This window comes from Gymnogyps californianus, unplaced genomic scaffold (genome assembly GCF_018139145.2).
Source record: "Gymnogyps californianus isolate 813 unplaced genomic scaffold, ASM1813914v2 HiC_scaffold_32, whole genome shotgun sequence".
In the NCBI taxonomy this organism is placed as follows: domain Eukaryota; kingdom Metazoa; phylum Chordata; class Aves; order Accipitriformes; family Cathartidae; genus Gymnogyps; species Gymnogyps californianus.
The window spans coordinates 1246534-1266392 of record NW_026114202.1 but is presented as its reverse complement, the minus strand read 5'-3'; the positions used below and the strand labels follow the sequence as shown (position 1 = coordinate 1266392).

Here is a 19859-nt window from a genome sequence, read left to right as displayed (position 1 = left end):
TGCAAGCTACTAAGTAGCATAAAATAATAATAAAAATACAATAAAAAAACCCAACCAACCTTGTATTGTACTTTATCACTACCTATAGAAGGAGTCATGCTTTGAAAGTATTTGTAATGCGGTTTTATTGTCGTTTGTTGCTGCTTATTTTCTTGGAAAAAAAAATAAAAAAAAAATCCCAACAACTGAAACTGCCTAGTTGAGAACGCACAGTATTGTATTATTTTATTGTGCTTATAAAGTAGTGTAGAACTAAATTGCACTGAATGTATAGTTATCTATTTGTCTTGACTTATCTGTTAATGCAACATGCTCGAAACAAAAAAAAAAAATCGTCATTTGTTTTATGTAAAAGCATAGTTCTGCGTGTTCAAACTCTGAATGTAGCAATTACCGCCAGAAAAAGAAAAAGAAAAAGAAAAAGAAAAAAAAAAAACATTTCTGGACACCGTGGATTTGTATTGTATACGTGAGACATTACGTAAATAATAATAATTATAATAATAATAATAATAATAATAAAAGATTTTAAAAGGACTGCGTTGCCTACAGTGCTATGTCTCTATTTCAAAGCACCCACACGTACACATCACTCAGAGTGGGCTCTGGCTACTATTTCATCCTTCAACTCATCTCTGGCACGCTTCAAAACCCAAAGCTCATCTTTATTTGGGAGGAAATCAGAACATCTTGGCTCAAGGACCAGCGGCGGAGGCGGCTGGGGCAGGGGGAGGATTCCCCCTCTGCCTCCCTGGCCAGAGCCTGAGCGGGGCATTGCGCTGCTGCGATGGCAAACGCTCATTAAAAATGGCAATGTGGCTGCTAATTGTCTGACTGAAGCTGTAGGTCCGCCAAAAATAATAACAGCACTAATAACAACAATAATAAAATAAAATATTGCGACGACTCCGGCGCTGTTAAGTCTTTCTTTGCTATGGGAAAGGCTTCTTCGTGGGGTGGGAAGGGGAGGGGGGGGGGGAATAAAGTGCTTAAGGAGTGTGCGGTTGGATTTTTTGCTTCTCCCAGCTGGGAAGTGCCGTTTGAAAGGTCTGGAAAGTGCAGAACCCTGGTCCTGCCTGGCTCTGAGGTCCAGAAAAATCCTCTCCTTGCTCGGGCTGGGCTGGCAGTCGGGCAGGAGACGCCGTTTTCCCCCCGTTCCTGGGCGCAATCCGGTGCTCGCGGGCGATCGTTAGCGAGAGATTGAGAGACTGGAGAGACATTAGGTGTGCATTAAAACCTGCTTGAACCCCGCGGTAGAGGTCTGGGCAGCAGGAGGGCTCGGGACTCGGCGGCAACGCATTTCCCTATAGGAAAAGAGCGCGAAACATGCCAAAAAATGAAGTTGGCGAGAAAGCACTTTATTTATTTGTATTTTCCCCCCCTCCCCCAGGCGCAAAGTCCCTTTTACTCTCCCCCAAATTCATACCTTCTTCCCCATGGACACCATCCCTAACGTAACACATCCTTTTATTTTACTATTACTATTACTATTATCATTATATTTTATTGTACTTTATTGTATTTTATTTACAGCAAAACCTGGCGGTGATGCCTTCAGGTCTCTCCTCTGCTTCGCGGATCGGAGATGAACTTTCTAAATATTTCTCTTACCACCAGCCTCATTTCGTTGAACGAGGTCTATTGATCTGTAAAACCGGGTCTATCGCTTTCTTTTTTTTTTCCCCCCCTTTTTTTTTTCCTTCCCGCCCCCCCCCCCCCCCGCTGATAAATGGACTACATCATCTAGAGCCCAGGGATGCAGAAGTAGACGGGATGTTTACCCAGATATTGTAGATAAGGAAGCACAAGGCTCCTCACACGCAGCCTGATGTGCTGAGCTATGTCTGGAGGCTCCTCTGTGGGCTTCAGACATTCTTAACCCAAAACCCACCAAGCTTAAAGGATTTAAATGCCTCAGGGCTTGAAATTGCTGGATTCTGCCCAGGAGGGCTTGTGGGGGGGGGGCGGGGGGGAGAAAGGAGAAATACCGAAGTTGTGCGGCGCGCAGGAAAACGGGACTCGGGTGGGTGCACCCACCTCCACTTCTTCTCCCTTTTTCTCCCCATATTTGCAGTGGGGGTCGCACCCCCCTGCAATGCCAGGGCGAAAGGGGGCTGGGGGGGTGGGGGGAGAAATGCACCGAAAATGGCATCAGCGGGGTCGGATCCTGCCCGGGGATGGGGCTGAGCCTCTGCGTGTGCAACGCGTGTGTGCAGCTCCCGTGGGTGCCCACTCCCGAATTGCAGAAAATACCGATACAGGCAGATTTCCCCTCGCCGCAGAGCCTGTAAGGTCCTCGTTAATCGGCGTTTATCTCCCAAGAAATACATAAAAAACACCAATAAGGTTTATTCTAGACTTTTCCATGTCGAGGGCAGGCACGGAAGGTAAGCAGTTGTGTTAGTCGTAAAAGAGAGTGGTTTATTCTAAGAGAGCTTTTTTTCTTGGGGGATATTTAGCCGGCGTTTACAACAAGGGTGTTTTTTTTTCCCCCCTCGTTTGCTATCATAGAATGGATGGGTGCTCATTCATTCCAGCGATGAAAAAATCCGCAGAAATCAGTGAAAATAAAATATTTGCTGCTATGTTGCTTAAAAAAAAAAAAAAAAAAAAGATCGTGATAAAGGCTTCGCATAGAAAATATCCTCCCAACGAGGGGGGAAGGAGAGGGAGAACTTATCAAAGTGTTTAAAAATAATAATAATAAAAAAAAAGAAGCTGCATCCGCACTCTATCCATCATATTTAAATCCACAAATCTAAGTAGTTTTATTCGAACGAATACTACAGAATGACATTTATCTATCAAAAGGGTCTGGAGTTAAATTATTGAAACTACAGCCGCAGCAGTTAGTTTGGAGGTAAATGTTTATGTTCTGTAGTCAACACAAGAGAGTCGCATCTTCAGATGACATCCAGTTATTTCTGTAATCACTCCATCATTTCAAGAGAAAAAGAGAAGAGACCATTTTATGGGGGAAAGTAATTTGAAAGAAGATTCGCTCTCCACAAAGTGGCTTATTCAGAAATGATCATAGCTTCGGTATTACTGAAATTAGACTCATCTACCCGCCTGAAGTAAGAAATATCGTCCTATTCCAGGCTTTTTATTAGCCAATCAAATTTCCTTCGGATCTCCATTTGTGATTTGTGAAAAATATAATTCCTCGAAAAGCTGAGTTTGAGCATATTGCTTATTTTCCCTTAATTTATTATTCTAATCACAGCCGCCGCCGTGCGATAATGCAGCCATTAGGCGAAAAAATTCGTTTAGATTTTATACTCCGAAATGGGCACGGATTATATTTGAGAGACAACGAATTTCTCGGGCATTAAATTTTTTTTTGCGCGGATGGAGGCGAGCAAGGAGGGAGGGGAGGAAGATGCGCGAGGGCGGAGGTGCGGGAAACTTTGTGAGCTAGATTTGTAAAAAAAAAGGCAATTCTGCTTTTTTTTTTTTTTTTTAGCTCGTCCTATTTTTTCCTCCTAGACTTACCTCCCCTCAAATTCACAGCTCTTTTATCCTCTCCCCCCCCCCGCCCCCCGAAAATACCCTGGCTAATATTGGGAGAGGGGAGGCGGTTTTATGGGGGGGGGGGCTGATGGAAGGAGCGAAACGATCGTCCGAAATCCTCCTTAGCAAATGTGCGCTCAGGTTACTTTCTGCCTGCCAGGATCAAAATTTCCTCTTCACATTATGGAATTTATTATCTTGTCTGCTCTCTGGAAAATGGGATCTCCATTGTGCTCGGGAAGCTGTTGTGGTCGTAGTTTCCCCCCTCGTAACTTTTAACTACCTGTTATAAAATTTATTGGTGGTTTGTAAAGTGAATAAAGTAATTTCCCTTCCATCCGGTTGTATTACAACCTTTGTGTTGTTGGGGCAGACAGACACGCATCCAGCCAGGGGGAGAAAAAATAAATAAATTAAAGAGGCAGGGAGTGAGACCCCCCCCCTCCTCTCCACCCCCCCCCCCCCCCCCCCGTTTTATTTTCCTCAATTAAAATTAAATTAAGGCGCGGAAATACCTGGGGGAAAAAAAAAAAAAATAATGGTGCTGTCCCTGGAAATGTGCGGGTACAGGGGGAAACGTGTAGGAAAAATTGCGGCAAAATATTTTATCTTCCTGATTTTTCTGGCTGCAGGAGTGCGGTGCGTGCATGGCCTTGGGAGCTGAAATTTGGGGTTGGGGGTGTGTGGGGGGGTGGGAAAATCTCTCTCTCTCTTTTTCCATAAGGAGAAGAGGAGCAGAAAGGCGGCTCCTTGCAGGATTTAATGTGGAGGAGCCCATCTGAGCAGGCTGGGCTTTGCGGTTGCCTATTTACACCAGTTGTGGTTCGCGTGGTGCCTCCAAAGCAGGCCTCTACACGGCAGAAAAATGTCGCTCCCCTTCCAAATCAATATTTCCCAGCCGTCTGCACGGACCCCCCACCCCTCGGCTTGAGGGGGTGGGGGTGGGGGGGAAATAAAAAAATAAAATAAAAAATCAAAGGGCTAAAAAAAAAAAAAAATAATACTAATTCCGCCTTTTATCAAGCATCGCATCCCCGACACCGTGGCGTGGTAAAACAAAAGGCTGGGGGGGCTTGCTGGAGGAAAAATAGCATAGGAAAAAAAAGGTTTAAGTGCTTTAAAAACACGTATGTAGGTGTCCTAACAGCAAATCATAAAGCTGGGGGGGGGGGGGTTTAGGGAATTTAGTAAAGGCGATGCAAGAGTTTCTGGGTCAATACCGCGCTTTTGGCTCAAGTTTTGGGTGTAATTTGGGCAGTTCCAGGTGCCCCCCCGGGGCTGGGTTGAGCAGACGGGGCGCTGCGGGGTGCGCGGGGATGGAGTGGGGCGGGGGGGGGGGGACGGGACGTGGGGAGGTTTAAGGGGGGGAAAGGTGGGGAGGGACATTTTCTGCCCTGGGAAGGTTTCGTTTGCAGCGGACACACCCTTTGCAGAGATGTCTGGCAGGGAAATGCGGGGTGGTCAGAAATAGTCATTTTCCCTATTTTTTCCTCGAGCGTATTGTCTTTGATTATTAATTAAACGCTTTTAAAATTAACATGCCCTCATCATTTAATGTATTTATTTTTCAAATCCAGTGTGCTCCATTTTTCTCTCCACGGCCCTTCTTCCTCGATGTTTTCCTATTCCCCCCCCCGCCTCCAATTAATTACCAACACGGAGACTAATAACGCTCAGCGCTAAAGGCCAAATCTCCTTAGTTAAAAAAAAATGCTGAGAATTAACTCGAGCAGCTAATAATCGTCAAATTAAACCGAATCTATCTTTAAAAGAAAAAAAAAATTAAAAAACCCCACCCTCCCATATATTAACGCGGTCGCTTAAAAGATAAAAAAGGGGGGACAGTGAAAGGGGAGGGGGGGCGTAGAGGGGGAAAAAAAAAATCCTAATATTAAAGCAGAATTGTATAAACATGGCGACAGACGAGAGCATTTGCACTCGTCACAAAAAAATGCAACGCATTCCTGGTTGTTTGCAGAAAATTTACAGCTGAGCAATAAAAGTTTACGACTGAATCACAAGTTGGATTGGCCACAGGAAGTCATGTGGACTCCATCCATGAACGTGAACTTTTTATTGTGGTTTCTCTTATGACTCTTTCGCAGTAGTCTTTCCTTTAACAGTCCAAGCAGTGCCAGGGGTAGGATGGTATTTTTCCCCCCCTTAATTATTAGCGTGATGATGATGAGGATTTTTTTTTTTTCCCCGGCTAAAAAAAAAAAAAAATTCTAGAAATTTTTTTTTTTTTTTTTTTTTTACCCCCCTTCCCCGTCTCCTTGGGGTTGGAATTCTTGGTTGCTTTGGGCATTTTGGCATTAATGAGTTTACTGCTGCGTCTGGTTGCCGCCTCCTATTCCCCACCCCTAGGGGCAAAACGCAATGCATTTCCTTTGCAGGATGCGATGATGAGGGGGCACAAGCAGTTGTAAATACCTTTTTTTTTTTTTTTTTGGAGCCCAAAAAAAAAAAAAAACAAACCCCAGAGAGAGACAGATTCCTCCTCCAGCTTCCCCCATCCCTTGCCCAACCAGAGAAGAACTGTTTTGCTTTTGTTTCCATCTTTTTTTTTCACCCCCCTTTTTTTTTTTTCCTCTTTTTTTTTTTTTTTTTTTAATGTTTCTGTGGAGCTGAGCTGCAGCGTCAGTGGATCAGAAAGAGGGAGAGACAGAGAAAAAAGAGAGAGAGAGTGAGAGAGAGGGAGAGGGGGAGACAGGAGCCTCTGGTAAGTGTTCCCTTATTGGTTAAAATGTGTAACTAATGATCCATAGCCCGGGTGTTAAGGATAATGATGCATCGTTGTGCGAGCGAGGGGTGTAGCTTGGATATGAGGGAAAGCTGCTGCGGGGCGGCAGAAATGCAGTTAATTCGGGGGGGAAGAGGGGAAAAAAAAAAAAAAAAAAGGGATTTGCTGTTGCTGATGTCATATTCGGGGTGCGGGGAGGCAGGTCGGGGGGCGCCGGGGGATGGGGAAGAAGGGGGGGGGGGGGTGTCGGTGTTGTGGGGTGGGGGCGCGTTGGAAGGAGAGGGGAGGAAGGGGAAAAAAAAAAAAAGAAAATGCATATAGATGGAAAAATTAATCCTCCTAACTTTTCCTTAAAAAAATAAATAAGGGGGGGAAGCGCATGCGCGGAGGGGCCGGCCCGGCGCAGCCCGGGTGGGGCGTCCAAGGCTGCTGGTAGTGCCATATTTAATGAGCTGCGCTCCTAATTGTGTGCGCAAGGCCCGGCCTTGCACGCCCATTTCCCCCCCCCCCTTCCCCCCCCCCATCCCACACCCACCCCCCCACTCAGCCCCGGGGCCGCCGGCCGCGGCCTGCGCCTCTTCCGCGGGGCTGCGCGTTTCGCTCCCGGGGCAATAATTAATATTAAGCGCGAGCTGATTAACAATCAACTCTTTGCATTCCAAAAGCTCCTCCTTTTATTCGCTTTTTGCAACCGGGCGGGTGTAAAGTTCTCCGGGAAAGGGGCTTTCATTGAATTTTATTGGATTTTATTGATTTCTATGGAATTTTATTGAATTTTATGGAATTTCCCCCCCTTGCAAAGGAGCAATTGAAACAAGCTCCATGTCGTAAAAAATAATAACAATAATAACTTTCAGGAGCGCTCTGGTTTTCCTGCGAAGTGGTTAACACGGTGTTGGCTTTTATATTTTATTTGCATGCGAGTCCCTCCCCTTTCCTTTATTTTTATTTTTTTTTTTTTTTTTTTTCCTTTCCTCCAGCAAATTTAATTCAGGTTTAACGGGTGAGATTTAAAGCGTGACCCTTCCCCTGCTAACCTCCCCATCTACCTATCCATCCACCTACCTCCCCACCTACCCATCCATCATCTAATCTTATCTATCTCCCTGTATATACCGGTGCCGTGTAAAGACATATATATATATAAAAAATGTAGTGACTTCATTTCCTCTCGAGGTTGTATTTCTTTTTCTTTCTTGATAAATCCTCTGTGTTTAAAAAAAAAAAAATAGTAATAATAAGGAGCGTGTGTATGAGCAGAGATTTGCTGCTGGTGATGCCAGCCTGTGCACGTATAGGGCTGGATGTATACATATATAGGGACGGACATGAAATAAACGCTGTGGGGGAGGGGTGGCAGAGGCGATGGCAATTTTCCGGCTTATTATAAGCGATTTTGGGGGTTCCCCAGTGTGTGGCCAGCGGGGCCGTCTGCGGGAGGGGGGATTTTGGGGAGGAAAGGGGGGAGTTGGAAGGCGGGGGGCTCCTCACTTTCTGCCTTGCTGCTTTTGTTGTTGTTGTTGTTCTTGTTGTTGGTTTTTTCTGGTGGTTTTTAAATAAAAATGGCCTCCTCTATTTTAATTTCCAGCGCGCGTTGGCAGAGGTTAATTAGCGAAAGCGGTTTGTGAAGTTCTGGGGTGGTTTCTGGTGGCGGTGTGCTAAATTTAATTAGGGAAAGGGGAAAAAAAAAAAAAAGAGAAGGGGGGGGGGGGGAAAGGAAAGCCAAGTTTCCAAAGTTAGTTTCCCTTTTCTCTTGAGAAATCTGGTAAATCCTTGCGCCTGCCTTTGGGCTGGAAATTATCGGCTGAACAAAACCGAGCGCTGCCGTTCCCCTTCCCCTGCAAAGGGAATTTTTTTTCGGCCGGCTTTGCAGCGCGTTGCCTTTGAGACAACACGCGGTTCCCCCACTTATTTTTATTTCCCAAGCATGAAATAAATAGTGGGTTCGGGGACGGGATGCGGGGGGCGGGGGGGGGAAAGAGGGAAAGAGACAGTTTTGCCTTCGTTTTGTTCGCTGGGAAAATCCCGTTGTGTGGAGTCTCTGCCCGTACCGCGGCTAGTCGTAAAGACATTTTATGAGCAAACAATGAGTGTTTATTGGAACCACATGATTACAGAAATGGGATCTTTTATTGTTTTCAGACTGAAATCCGTCTGCTCTCCCTCCCCGAGCCCCGGCTCCCCGCTCCCCGGGCTGGTTCCCAGCAGAGCCGGGGTGCTCCCACCGCCGCCCCGCATTAAACCGCCTTCTGCCAGGCCTGGAACCCCCCAAAACAACTTCAAAATATATTGATTTTCGCCTTTCCCTTGACGTATTGTCATCCTTCAGGCACTCGCAATGCTGAGAAACATTTTTAGGATGTAGAGCTGGAATAACGGAATGATTTATATTCTCCGAGATGGTGTGGGTTTGTGTTGGTTTTTTTTTTTTTTTTTAAATCCCGGTCTAAACCAGAGGAAATAAATTGCTGCTTGTATCTGTAACATCAGGGATTATAGGAAAATTGCCACGTGTTATTGACATGGACTTTCAGGAAATAATAGATTTTCTTCGACAGCTGTAGTCGGTGGAGAAAAAGAAAATAAAACCAGGATCCCAGAGAAATTTTTAAATGGAAATTCCTCTGTCCCAAATGCTTCCTAATTTATTTACAAGGGCGTTTTATCCCGAGGTGTTGAGTACGAGCGTATGAAGGACGTAAATACAATCTGTGCAACAAGAGGAATTTACACTTTATTTGAACGCGTACACATTTCGCACATATATACCCGACCATAAACCCGTTTGATACGATCTTCCCCGCGCGTGGGCGTTTATCTCAGCTTCTATAAAAGCGTGTTACGATCAAATATATATAAATACAGAGCATGAACGTGTGGGTGTTTTATTACGCCAAGTCCGCCGTGTTGTAAGAGCCTGGAAAAACCTGTAACTACAAAGAAATGATTAGAAAGAAACGATTTCCCAACTTGTCGTGTGAAGGAATTCCGGTTTGGGGAACGAATTACCCAAACCCACCAGAAATAATGTATGATATATATAGGCAACCGCCACCGGCGTGAGGTGCGAGCGGTGAAAGTGGTGATGCTCAGATCGATTTGCGCTGGGGGTCCGTATCTTTGTGGTTATTTCCCCAATAAATGTGATTTGAGGGGGGGGCCCTGTATTTCTACCCGGAGCTTTGTGCAGCAAAGGGGTTTGGTTTGTTGTTTGGTTTGTTTGGTATTGGGTTTTTTTTTCCCCCCGAGAGATAAATTTGCGGAACTCGGCATGTGGAGGAGAAGAAAAGGCCAGGGGAGATAAAAAATTAGTCATAGAGGGGGAAATACACTTTGGGAAAAGATGATGCGTGACATTGAGGGATCAAGAATTTTATTTTTGGACGAGATAGTTGGAGATCTGGTTACTATTGTTGGCGGGGGTTTAATCCCTGCAGCTCGCCCTCTCCGGAAAAAAAAAAAAAAAGGAGAAAAAGAGGTGGAAAAAAAAATGAAGTCAATTTTCAGTGCTAGTGTTTGAGGTCAGGGCTAAAAAAAAAAAAAAAAAATATATATATATATTTAAAATAAGGCCTTTCCCCATCGGATTTGGGGTGGCAGCGGGGAGCTGAAGTGTGGGTTGGGGATTTGGGAGGAAAAGCGAGGAAATCGGGGCAGAAGCACCCCAAAATTTGAAGAGGGTGATTTTTTACGGAGCCGGGGAGGGGGGCGGGGGGGGGCAGGAGGCGGCGTGACCTCCAGCCTCGGAGCGGGAGGAAGATGCTGGGGAGGAGGAAGGCGAAAAGCGGCCCCGTCTCCCCCCCCCCCCTCCCCCGTCTCCCCCCCCGTTCCTCCCCAGACACAAACACAATAAAAGGCAGAAATCCCCGAAATTGCGGGTGTCTGGACGCAGTCTGCAGGGGACAGGCTGCTCGGGTCGCCTTTGTCGCATGGGGACACACCTTGCTGTAAAAGTCTTTGTCCCCAGACTAAAGACCCCGCGTTTCAATGGGGGGCGGGGAGGGGAAAAAAAAAAGGGGGGGGGGGGGAGAGAGAGAGAGACTGGGAGCAAGGCGAAAAAAAAAAGAAAAAAAAACCCACTAAAAACCAATTCTAAAAACCCCTGTAAACACCCCCCCCCCCCCCCCCTAAAATCACCCGCCAGACAAGGTCCAAGGGATCCGGCGGGACGGGGGTTTGTCCCACAGGTGCCCCCCCCCCCCCGTCCCCTTGCCCCCCCGCTTTGAGTGTTTAAATTTCTGCCCGTTTTTGTTTACTTGTTTTGTATACTGCCACCAAGTGACAGAAACTTGCAATTTTTTGCAATTTGGTGCCTTCCCCCCCCCGTCTGTGTGTGTAATTGCGGCGGAGGGGGGGGGGGGGTACGGGGTGAGGGGGGGGGAGACAGGGGCTGGGGAGGGGAGAGGAACCCCCCCCCCCTCCTCGGCTGGGAGAGGGTGCAAAGCCCTGCAAAAGCTTCTCCTGCCATAAAAATAAAATAAAATAAAATTAAAAAATCACTTTGTAAAGAAGTTTTAGTACCTTTAACATTGAGGCGTGTGTGTCCCCCCCCCCAGCCCCCTCCCCGTCCACAAACTTCCCCAAGTTTCCCAAAGCCATTTGAAACTCCTCACTTGCACTTTCTGCTAATTCAAGGCGGTTTTGGGGTTGGGTTTTTTTTGGTTTTTGGGTTTCTTTTTTTATTATTATTCCTTTCGTTCCGTGTTACCGGGGTTTAAATCATCCCAATGTACGTGAACTCATAAAAATAGATAAGGCATGTCAACTCGGGAACGGTATTTTCCCCCTGAAAATATGAGTGTATTTAAGCAAATCCTGAAATATTAAATTGTTGCTCGATTAAAGACGATGTAAATGTATAAATTCAACAAAGTGCTCAAGAGGTTGTCTCCAAATATATAGTTTAATTCTGCCTAAGTGATCGCCTCTAAAAAAAACATCATTAAGGCAACTATTATTGTTTCCTGGATTATTTTTTTTTTTCCGAGCCACCTATGATTAAATTTCTGCCTTCATATCTGCAAAGAATAAAGGATAAAACTGCCTATAGTTAATGACAACAATTTTTCACTCCTGAGTTATCCTTGCAGAACGTAATAACATCCCACTCCTTTTTATTTTTAATCTCCACACCCAGCAGCAGTAATTGCACCTCTACATATCTGTGCATATAGATACACAGATAGATACGCACATGTGTGCAGCAAAATGTCGCCTGGTATAATTTTACGCCACGAAGTCTTGTCCGTGACGGGTGTGACGTCATGAGCGCCACTGTCATTTTTTCGCCTCTTTTAATTTTAGGGATTTTAGGGAATATTTCCACTCCATCACGAAAAGAGACGCAAATTTAAAAAATACATTAATTAAAAGCTGGAAAGCAGGTTTATTTATTTTTTTTTTTTCCCCCCGGGAAAGTTGCTACCTGCTACCTGAGTAGGTTTTACCTCGGTTTGGGGGCAAAAAAGGTATTTTCCTGAATCCGGTTGAATTAAAAAAAACCATTTATCCCCACTTTTAGCCAAGGAGCCACCAGGAATGTTGCCGCAGCCGCCAGACACCTCCCTATAAACAAAGCACCACTCCGCGGTTTTACATCCCCTAAAATATGAGGGGTTTGGGATTTCCCCCCCCCCCCTCGCTTTTTGGGGGGCTCCCCTTCCTAGCGCTGATGAGATTTATTCAGAGGCGCGTTTAATCAGCAAATTCCATTTAATTGAGGCGGTGTTGCAGGGGAGGGGGGGGGTTTCTCCCCTTGCTTTTTTCGCTGCTGTTAACTTTTTGCAACGTGGTTACTTGGTAATTTAAGACCCAGCGAAGTCCCGTTTCCGCGGGGAGATTTCGGTGCTGCCTTCTTTTGTTGGGCTGAGATTCGCCAATAAATCTGGGAAGGAGAAAAATCATGAAATAAATCAAACCAACACCCCCCCCACCCCCCCCATTAAAAAGAATATTTGAGAATTAAAAGCCTCCTCCCGTCGCGATATCAACGCGGGGAAAAAAAATCTAAATAAACGCTTAAAAAGTGTCAGAAAGCGCTTCGGCAGAAAGAAGAGGGGATAAATTTCAGAAGTAGGAACAGATTAATTTCTCTTCCCCACACACCTCCCGGTTTCCTGGTTAGCAGACATGTGTTTTGACAATTGCCAGAATTCTCTTTTTTTTTTTTTTTTTTTTACCTTCCAACCCCTGGAAACGTTTGCAGCGCCTGAGAGGTTTTGCAAGCGAGAAAAACCTTTTTTTTTTTTTTTTTTGCCCCCCATTATTATTATTATTATTCTCATATATATTTTTTTCGCGCTGAGCGTTGCAACTTGAAGGGAGTCGCCCTGAACTTTTGGTGCACTTTCCTAAAGCAACTCCGAGAATAAACTAAAGACAGCAAGAACACGTTTAAGGCCATTTCCCTCCACCACGCTGCAAAAAAAGAAAAGAAAAGAAAAGAAAAATCAGTAGGAAAAAGCAAAGAAATGACTCGTCTGGGCAACTCTCCGGGCGATGCACGGGGTGGTAAATACTCTTCTTTATCCACCTAGGGCGAAAAAAAAGGGATTTGCGGAGGTTTGCATTAAAAAAAAATAGCAGAAACGGCGCTGGTTGTATTTTTTTTTTTTTTCCAGCCTCTCTTCTTGGAAAGATATGGGGGGAAAATGGGTGTTTTCGCTAATTATAGCTCTGTGCATCTTGGTGCAGAAAATGCCTTTTAATTAGCAAATAAACCTCCCAAATAGGCCACCCTCTTCCAAACGCGGTGTCTGCAGCGCCGGAATAAAACTTTAAATAGTCTATGAAGCTCTGAATAGAAGTATTCAGGGGAAGGAGAGATTTCATCTCCTCTTTTTTTTTTTTTTTTTTTTTTTTTTTAATTAAGAGCTGCCCAGACTCTGACTCCGAGGTTGTAATTACAGAGAATAGAGACGGTTCCAAAACAATGCGAGCCATTTCGGGCTGGGGGAGAGATAAACCAACCTCCACATAAACCTCCAAGAGTTAGTTGTTATCCTGTTGCCCCCTTTTTTTGGGGAGGGGGTGTTGTTATCCCCATCTTATTTTTTATTAGTATTATTTTTTTTTAAGCGTTATTTACAGCAAAAAGCACTATTTGACTAGGAAAACCCTGTTGTAAAGAGCAGGAATAAATTCCCAGCGAAAGACCCAAATAAATAATTAGGACTCACGTGTGCCATAAATGTCAAGTTAAAAAAAAAAAAAAAAAGGCAAAGGGGAGGGGGGGGAGGCAGAGATCCCAGATACAAGGTGAAATCAGTTTAAATAAAAAGGCTTTTAATGGCATCGCTTGTATTTACCTCTAAGAGCTTCGAGTATTTAATCAGCTGTGAGCACGCAGCCTTATGGCCAGATGTCAGTCGTGTGCGTGGGTGTGCGTGTGCCTTACACACGCATAGGTGCGGGCATTTTCGGGGAGGGGGGGGATAAGATTAAGGGTGGCCCCCCCCTTTAGTGCACCCCCAAAAGAGACATTTTTGCAGCAGTTCACAGAAAAACACCCTCAACCTGCTTGAATTATTTTAATTTTTAAGGGTGTGTAGGGGGGGAGCTCCATGCCCCGAGCAGGCGGGCACCTCCCAACCCCCGACCACGACACGCGTGGGTGGGGGGAAAGCCCCGTCTCTTGCCCCACGCCGGGATCAGCCCCAAGTGGGCAACGTGGCTGGAAAGGAAAGAGAAACAACACCCCCCAGACACCCCCCCCCCCCCCCCCCCAAAAATCCCAGAGCGGCTGCAGGGCTGGGCAGCAGCTCGCTGCCAGTAGCGGTGTCTGCAGGCTGTTCCAGGAGGGAGGGGAGGGGGGGGACACCGATTTGGATTTGTTTCCTTTCAGTAATTACTGAGGGATAGAAAACACATGTGTAGGGATTGCATTTAAAAAAAAAAAAAAAAAAAAGAAAGCCTTCCCCCCCCCCCCCAAATCAGTTCATCAATTCGCTAATTATAGCTGGGAGGGGGGGGAAGGAAATCTCCCGACACATATTTTTTCTTTCTATTTTTATTTTCCCCCCCTCCATGTGAGCATCAGTGGGGGGAGAGGAAAAAAAAAAGGGGGGGGGGATATGGCTTATGAGTGGTGAATGTTATTTCAGATTTCTATGGGCGCTTTTCTTTTCTGGGAACAAAGAGCAACTCCTATTAAAGAGCTACTCGAAGACTTGTACATATTTCTACTGCTGTGTAGCACTTTTAATAAAACATCTGTTCTTGCTTCTGCTGATGAGTTTACATAATTGTTTGCAGACCAATTTAACCAGAAAGCGCCCCACATATTCCCTCTACATGTTTTCATGGGGGAAAAAATAAATACCTTTTTGGTAGTGACATATCTTGATGAAATACTTTCGAGAAATCCCCAAACTGCTAGAAAATATCAATGGGGGGAAAAAAAAATATATCCAGTGCATTCAAAACGTGAGGCTGAGGAATTGCAATGAGTAAAACATACTTTAATGATGGCTCATTTGTATTTGCAGGAGCTTTTGGGGTGGTTGTGCTCTATTTTTTTTTTCCACCCCCTCCTCTTTCTCTCCCTTTTCTCCCCAGAAACCTGATTTTTAACGTGGGGAGAGGATTCTATTTTAAGTTTCTCTACGGCAGCTGGTTTCTGTTCACTATAAATCGACCAGACTTTTAAGACTTGCCCTCTGTTTAGAGAAGTAATAAAACACTTAACTTGCTCGACTCCTAGTCACACGGTTATCACACAGGTCTCCGATACAACAGCCCCCGAGCACCTATACAAAAAAAAAAAAAAAAAAAAAAAAAAGAAGAAAAAGAAGGGGGAAGCAAAAAAAATAATAATAAAAAATAAAAATAATAATTAAAAAGAAAAAAGAAAACCCTAGAAGGAGTCCCTTCCAGGAACTCCTCCAAACTTTGGCAAGGTTGGCGTGGGTATAAATGCCCTTCCATAGGTGCAACTCCCCACGTCAATCTGCCCTAGCAAAGGTCCAACCCATCCAGCTGTAGCTACTTTTAATTTACTCGCCAAATTACATCGGGCTGTAAGCAATACATAAGGTAAGACAACACGCCAATAACTGCAAAGCCCTCATTCATCCATCTCTCCCTCCAGTCCATTTGTTGGACCTTTGCAACAATTTAATATCTGGAAGCAGCTTGCGTGGTCAGTGGTGGTTTCCAAAGTAACCCTGCCCTGAAAGGACTTGGGTTCAGGGAAGATGTGCCCATGGCTAATAATATTTGCAACACATCCCTGGCTCTCCAGATCTGCCCAGCTGAGAGTGCCTCTGGCTGGGGGTTTAACAGCTCAGCAGAAGGCAGGGGAAAAAAAAAAAAAAAGAAATAGTAATACCCCCAGCAATCGCATTTCTTTCCTACTTTCTTTATTTTCGCCTCTTTCTTTGACTCCAGAAATCCCCGGGCAGGCTCTGGGGAAAGGGGAGAGGGAGAAAAGGGAAACGAAAGCAAACTGAAGTTCGCCTTTTTGGGGGGAAAATGCCTGTAAATCTTCCCCCTGTACATGAGTCTTATATCTGTACCAGGCTGGCTCCAAGTTGGGCAGCCTTAGGTGGGAGCCAGGCTGCGCTCCCCAACAAGGTACATATGCTAAATAAGATGGTGCACACTTCCAGCTATCTCCTTTTTGGTTAGAAACTTTATTTTTTCCCCTAGTGACACTCAGGGGAAGCCTTAACGTTATAGAAGATGAATACACGAGCTTTTTTTTTTCAGTTGTAGTCTCGTTTATGGTTTTATTGCTACCATTGATTACTTTGCTTTGTTACACAGAGGAAAAAGAGCATAAAATCCGTTGGCATCCGGGTTCCTGTTATAGCTGGGGAAAAAATATACACCCCCCCCCAACCCTTCTTTGTCAGCTAAAATCTTTTAGGGATACATCGCTAAAAAAGGAATTGAGTCTATTGATTGAGAGCAAGACAAACAAATACTCTCAGTTTTGAATTTGAGTGTGCACCCACAAACCTTCCTCTCCCCAGCCCCCCGCACCCTCACATTTAAAATAAAAACGTGGACACGATGGAGGTTTAAAAAAAAAAAATCAAAACACAGAGGAGGCCAGGGTTTCCCTGCCATAATTGAATTTTTAAATAGCAAGCCACCAGAATGATAAAGATACCTCGCAATATTTACAGATCAGCAGGTATGTTTTACATTTAAGGGGCAATTTATGGCTCTAGATTGAAATTAAAATTAGATTAGCTGTCTTCATTTCAATTAGTTCTAGGTGCAATCTACCCACAGAAGATAGAATATAATCCCCCCTTTCATCTAACTAAATATTTGCAATAGAAGTTTCCCAATCAGTTGTAAATATCTGCAACTATAAATTGCTGCAAACACAAACACGAGGTTGCGTCCCCAGCCCAGGCTCCTCATTGCTCTCCATTACAGATAGAAATCCTCTTTTTTTTTTTTTCTTCCCCCCCTTCTGTTGTTGTGGTTGTTGTTGAAAATGTAAATATCCTCTAGCATTGAAAATTAGCAGGGAAACGTTTGAGGGGAGAAATGTCAAACTAGAGGAGAAATCTAACTTCCAGGCTAACGTGAGTTTGCAATGTTGGGTGTTGCTTTTCTGGATGTCTTTTTTTTTTTCCTCCCCTCCCCAAGACATACTTTGGGAAGGCTCTGAAACACGTTATCAATTCAGAAGTCGCCATGTTTTCCCCCCTCTCTTTATGTAATATTTTCTCATCAGGAACACAACCATTTGATTCCATAATATTGACCAATGCTACATGAGAACAAGAAGAAAAGGAAAAAAAAAAAAAAAAAAAGGAGGGTAATTTATGGCTTAATATTCTGTGGACATCTGAGATTTATTACTGTGAATTCTGAGCTATTTTATTACAAGATATTAAGCAAACATTTCTTAAAAAAAAAAAAACACAACACAACAAACAAACCAAACCAAAACACAAGCAACATAACGCACAGACACACAGACGGTGCTTCCAAACCTCAGTGTCCATTAGCAGAAAAGGGGGGTGAGGATGGGGGGGGGGGGGGGGGGAAGGAAAAGTTAAGCCTGGCTTAAGAAATTTGTGCCACCCCCCCCCCCCCTTCCAGCCCAGCTGCCTCCCCAGGCAGGACCTCCCCCCCCCAGCCCTGGCTCCAGGAGCGCTCCCCTCCCCACCGCATCCTCCCCATCCCCCGGCACCCCGGGGGTGCTGGGGGGGTTTTGGGGGTGCAGGACTTACTTTCCATGCCCACTTAGTTTCAACTAGGGAATCAACAGAAGCAAAAGCAATTTTTTCCCTTTTTGACACCCGCCTCCCCATTGGCTCCCCCCGGGTCAGCTGACTTTGTCATTTTGTCTGTCCTGGAGCAGAGCCTTCCCTATAACAATCTAGTTCAGACTACAAACTGGAGACAGAAATAAATATTAAAGAAATCACACAGCCAGGTATAGAGGACGATATGAATTCCTATTTTACAAACCCATCTTTATCCTGCCATCTAACCAGTGGCCAAGAGGTGCTTCCCAACGTAGCCCTCAATTCAACTGCCTATGACCCTGTCAGGCATTTTTCTACTTATGGAGCAGCCGTTGCTCAAAACCGGATTTATTCTTCTCCTTTTTATTCACCGCAAGATAATGTTGTGTTTAGCTCCAGCCGAGGACCTTATGACTATGGATCTAATGCTTTTTACCAAGAAAAAGACATGCTTTCTAGCTGCAGGCAAAATTCTATGGGACATAATACACAGACATCAATCGCACAGGATTTTACCAGTGACCAAAACAGGAACACTTCGCAAGAACAAAAAACTAGCATTCAAATATACCCATGGATGCAGCGTATGAACTCCCACAGTGGTAAGTTTTACAGCTCGGAGATATAAATTAAATAAACTGAACCATCTTTACGACCTTCTCCCTAGCAGAACAGGCTGAGCGACTTTTTATGGCCCCATAAAAACAATAATATAGCTCCTTCACAGTTGCAGCTACAGGCCTTTTATTTGTTAAGTTGTTGCAAGCAAATATGGCTTGTTATGCTCTTTCTAATTAAAAGACTTCGAGAGTGTAAAATATCTATAATAAAGTGCAGCGAGCTCTGCTCGGGAGTTAAGCACAAAATATTACCGGGGTAAAAATAAGTTTTAATGACGGGTGCGGGAAGTGCGGCGGTGGCGGGTTCCCCGCACGAAGAGGGGCCGGGGGAAGCTCCCACTTCCCCCCCCCCCCGCCCCCCGGCTCCCCCAAAATCCTCCAATTGGCAGAAATAATGTGGGAAAAAGAAGTGGGGGGGGAGGGGGGGGGGCGGGAGCAGCATCCCGGGAGAAAATGACCCGGGAGAAAACGCTGCGCGCAGAGGGTTAATTTCATCAAAAAATAGAGATATTTAATTTTTTTTTTTTTTTTTCTCGGGGGGGTGGGTGGGTGCTGGGGAGGGGGCAGGCGGCCGCGCTGCCGCCGGGGGTGGGGGTGGGTGGGGGGTTGGGGTGGGGGAGGAGGAGCGGGGCGGGCGCGGGGTTGCGCGGGGGCGGAGGAGTTGCGCGGGTGCGGGTGTCGTCTTCCCCCCCCCGCTCCCCGTTCTACCGGGCTGACGATTTTTAGTCTGTTTTGTCTCGGCATCCCTAGGAGTGGGCTACGGGGCCGACCGCCGGCGGGGCCGCCAGATTTATTCCCGTTATCAAACCTTGGAGCTGGAGAAGGAATTTCACTTCAACCGGTACCTGACCCGGCGGAGGCGGATCGAGATCGCCAACGCTCTCTGCCTGACGGAACGACAGATTAAAATCTGGTTCCAAAACCGGAGGATGAAATGGAAAAAAGAAAGTAATTTGAGTTCAACCCTCTCCGGGGCGGGGGGGGGGGCCGCCGCCGCCGCCGCCGACAGCTTGGCCAAGGAGGAGAAGCGAGAAGAGACAGAGGAGGAGAAGCAGAAGGAGTGAAAAAGTGACAGCTCGGCGGCAGGACCCCCCCCGACCCCCTCCCACCCACCCCCCTCCACCCCCACCCCACCCCCCGTATTTATCACTGGCACAATGTTTGGCTACGTTAAAAAAAAAAAAAAAAAGAAAAAAAAAAGAATAAAAAATAATAATGATTGGGGGGGGTTTTAAAAAAATAAGGTCTAAGGTGGAAATGTGGACATCCCCTCCCCACCGCTACACAAACCCCCCCCCCCCCGCTCTCCCCAGTGACCCCCCCCACCCCGCACACGCATCTCCGCCATCGCCTATTTATCTAACTCGGGATAAGACTGTTTCCAGCCGCACACTCCCCCCCCCTCCTCCCCCATCCTTCTTTCCCCCCCCCCCCCAAAAAAAAATTGGGCATCCACCCTCCGCTGTGCCGGGTCGGACTCTGCCCAGTCGCTTCTCCTCCCCCCAGCCAGAGCAGTTCTTCCTCCCCTGGTGAAAAATCTGATTTCCCTGAGAAAGCTCCTTCCACCTTAAATATAGCATTTCCGAGAGCATCCTCCTTGTATTTAAGCAGATACCTGGGCTCATCACTGCATACTACAAACTGTGACAGTTTCTGTGTGAATATTTTTAACTGTGTTTGTGGTACCTGTATTTATATTTATGTTTAGCACTGTAATGTTCCACAGTATAAAGTGAATGGAGTTCTATAGCAGTAGAAAAGGAAGAAAAA

At 45.6% G+C, this 19859-nt stretch overlaps 1 protein-coding gene across 2 annotated transcripts; it reads left to right on the top strand.

Annotated features, from left to right (window-relative positions):
• The first annotated feature begins 17393 nt into the window (after positions 1–17393).
• On the top strand, positions 17394–19169 carry HOXC6 (homeobox C6). Of its 2 annotated transcripts, none has more exons than XM_050914137.1 (2): positions 17394–18071; positions 18840–19169. In XM_050914137.1, the coding sequence occupies exons 1-2, from the start codon at positions 17672–17674 to the stop codon at positions 19151–19153; spliced, it is 714 nt and encodes a 237-aa protein (XP_050770094.1). In that variant the 5' UTR covers positions 17394–17671; the 3' UTR covers positions 19154–19169. The 2 variants fall into 2 exon arrangements, with proteins under 2 accessions (XP_050770094.1, XP_050770093.1); XM_050914136.1 differs by having other exon boundaries at positions 18816–19169.
• Positions 19170–19859: the final 690 nt, after the last annotated feature.

Excerpts from the sequence above, each read along its gene's own strand:
- HOXC6 (XM_050914136.1), top strand. The coding sequence starts at position 17,672 with ATGAATTCCTATTTTACAAACCCATCTTTATCCTGCCATCTAACCAGT. Across the intron at positions 18,072-18,815 it reads GCGTATGAACTCCCACAGTG|TCTGTTTTGTCTCGGCATCC; the intron begins GTAAGTTTTACA and ends GACGATTTTTAG.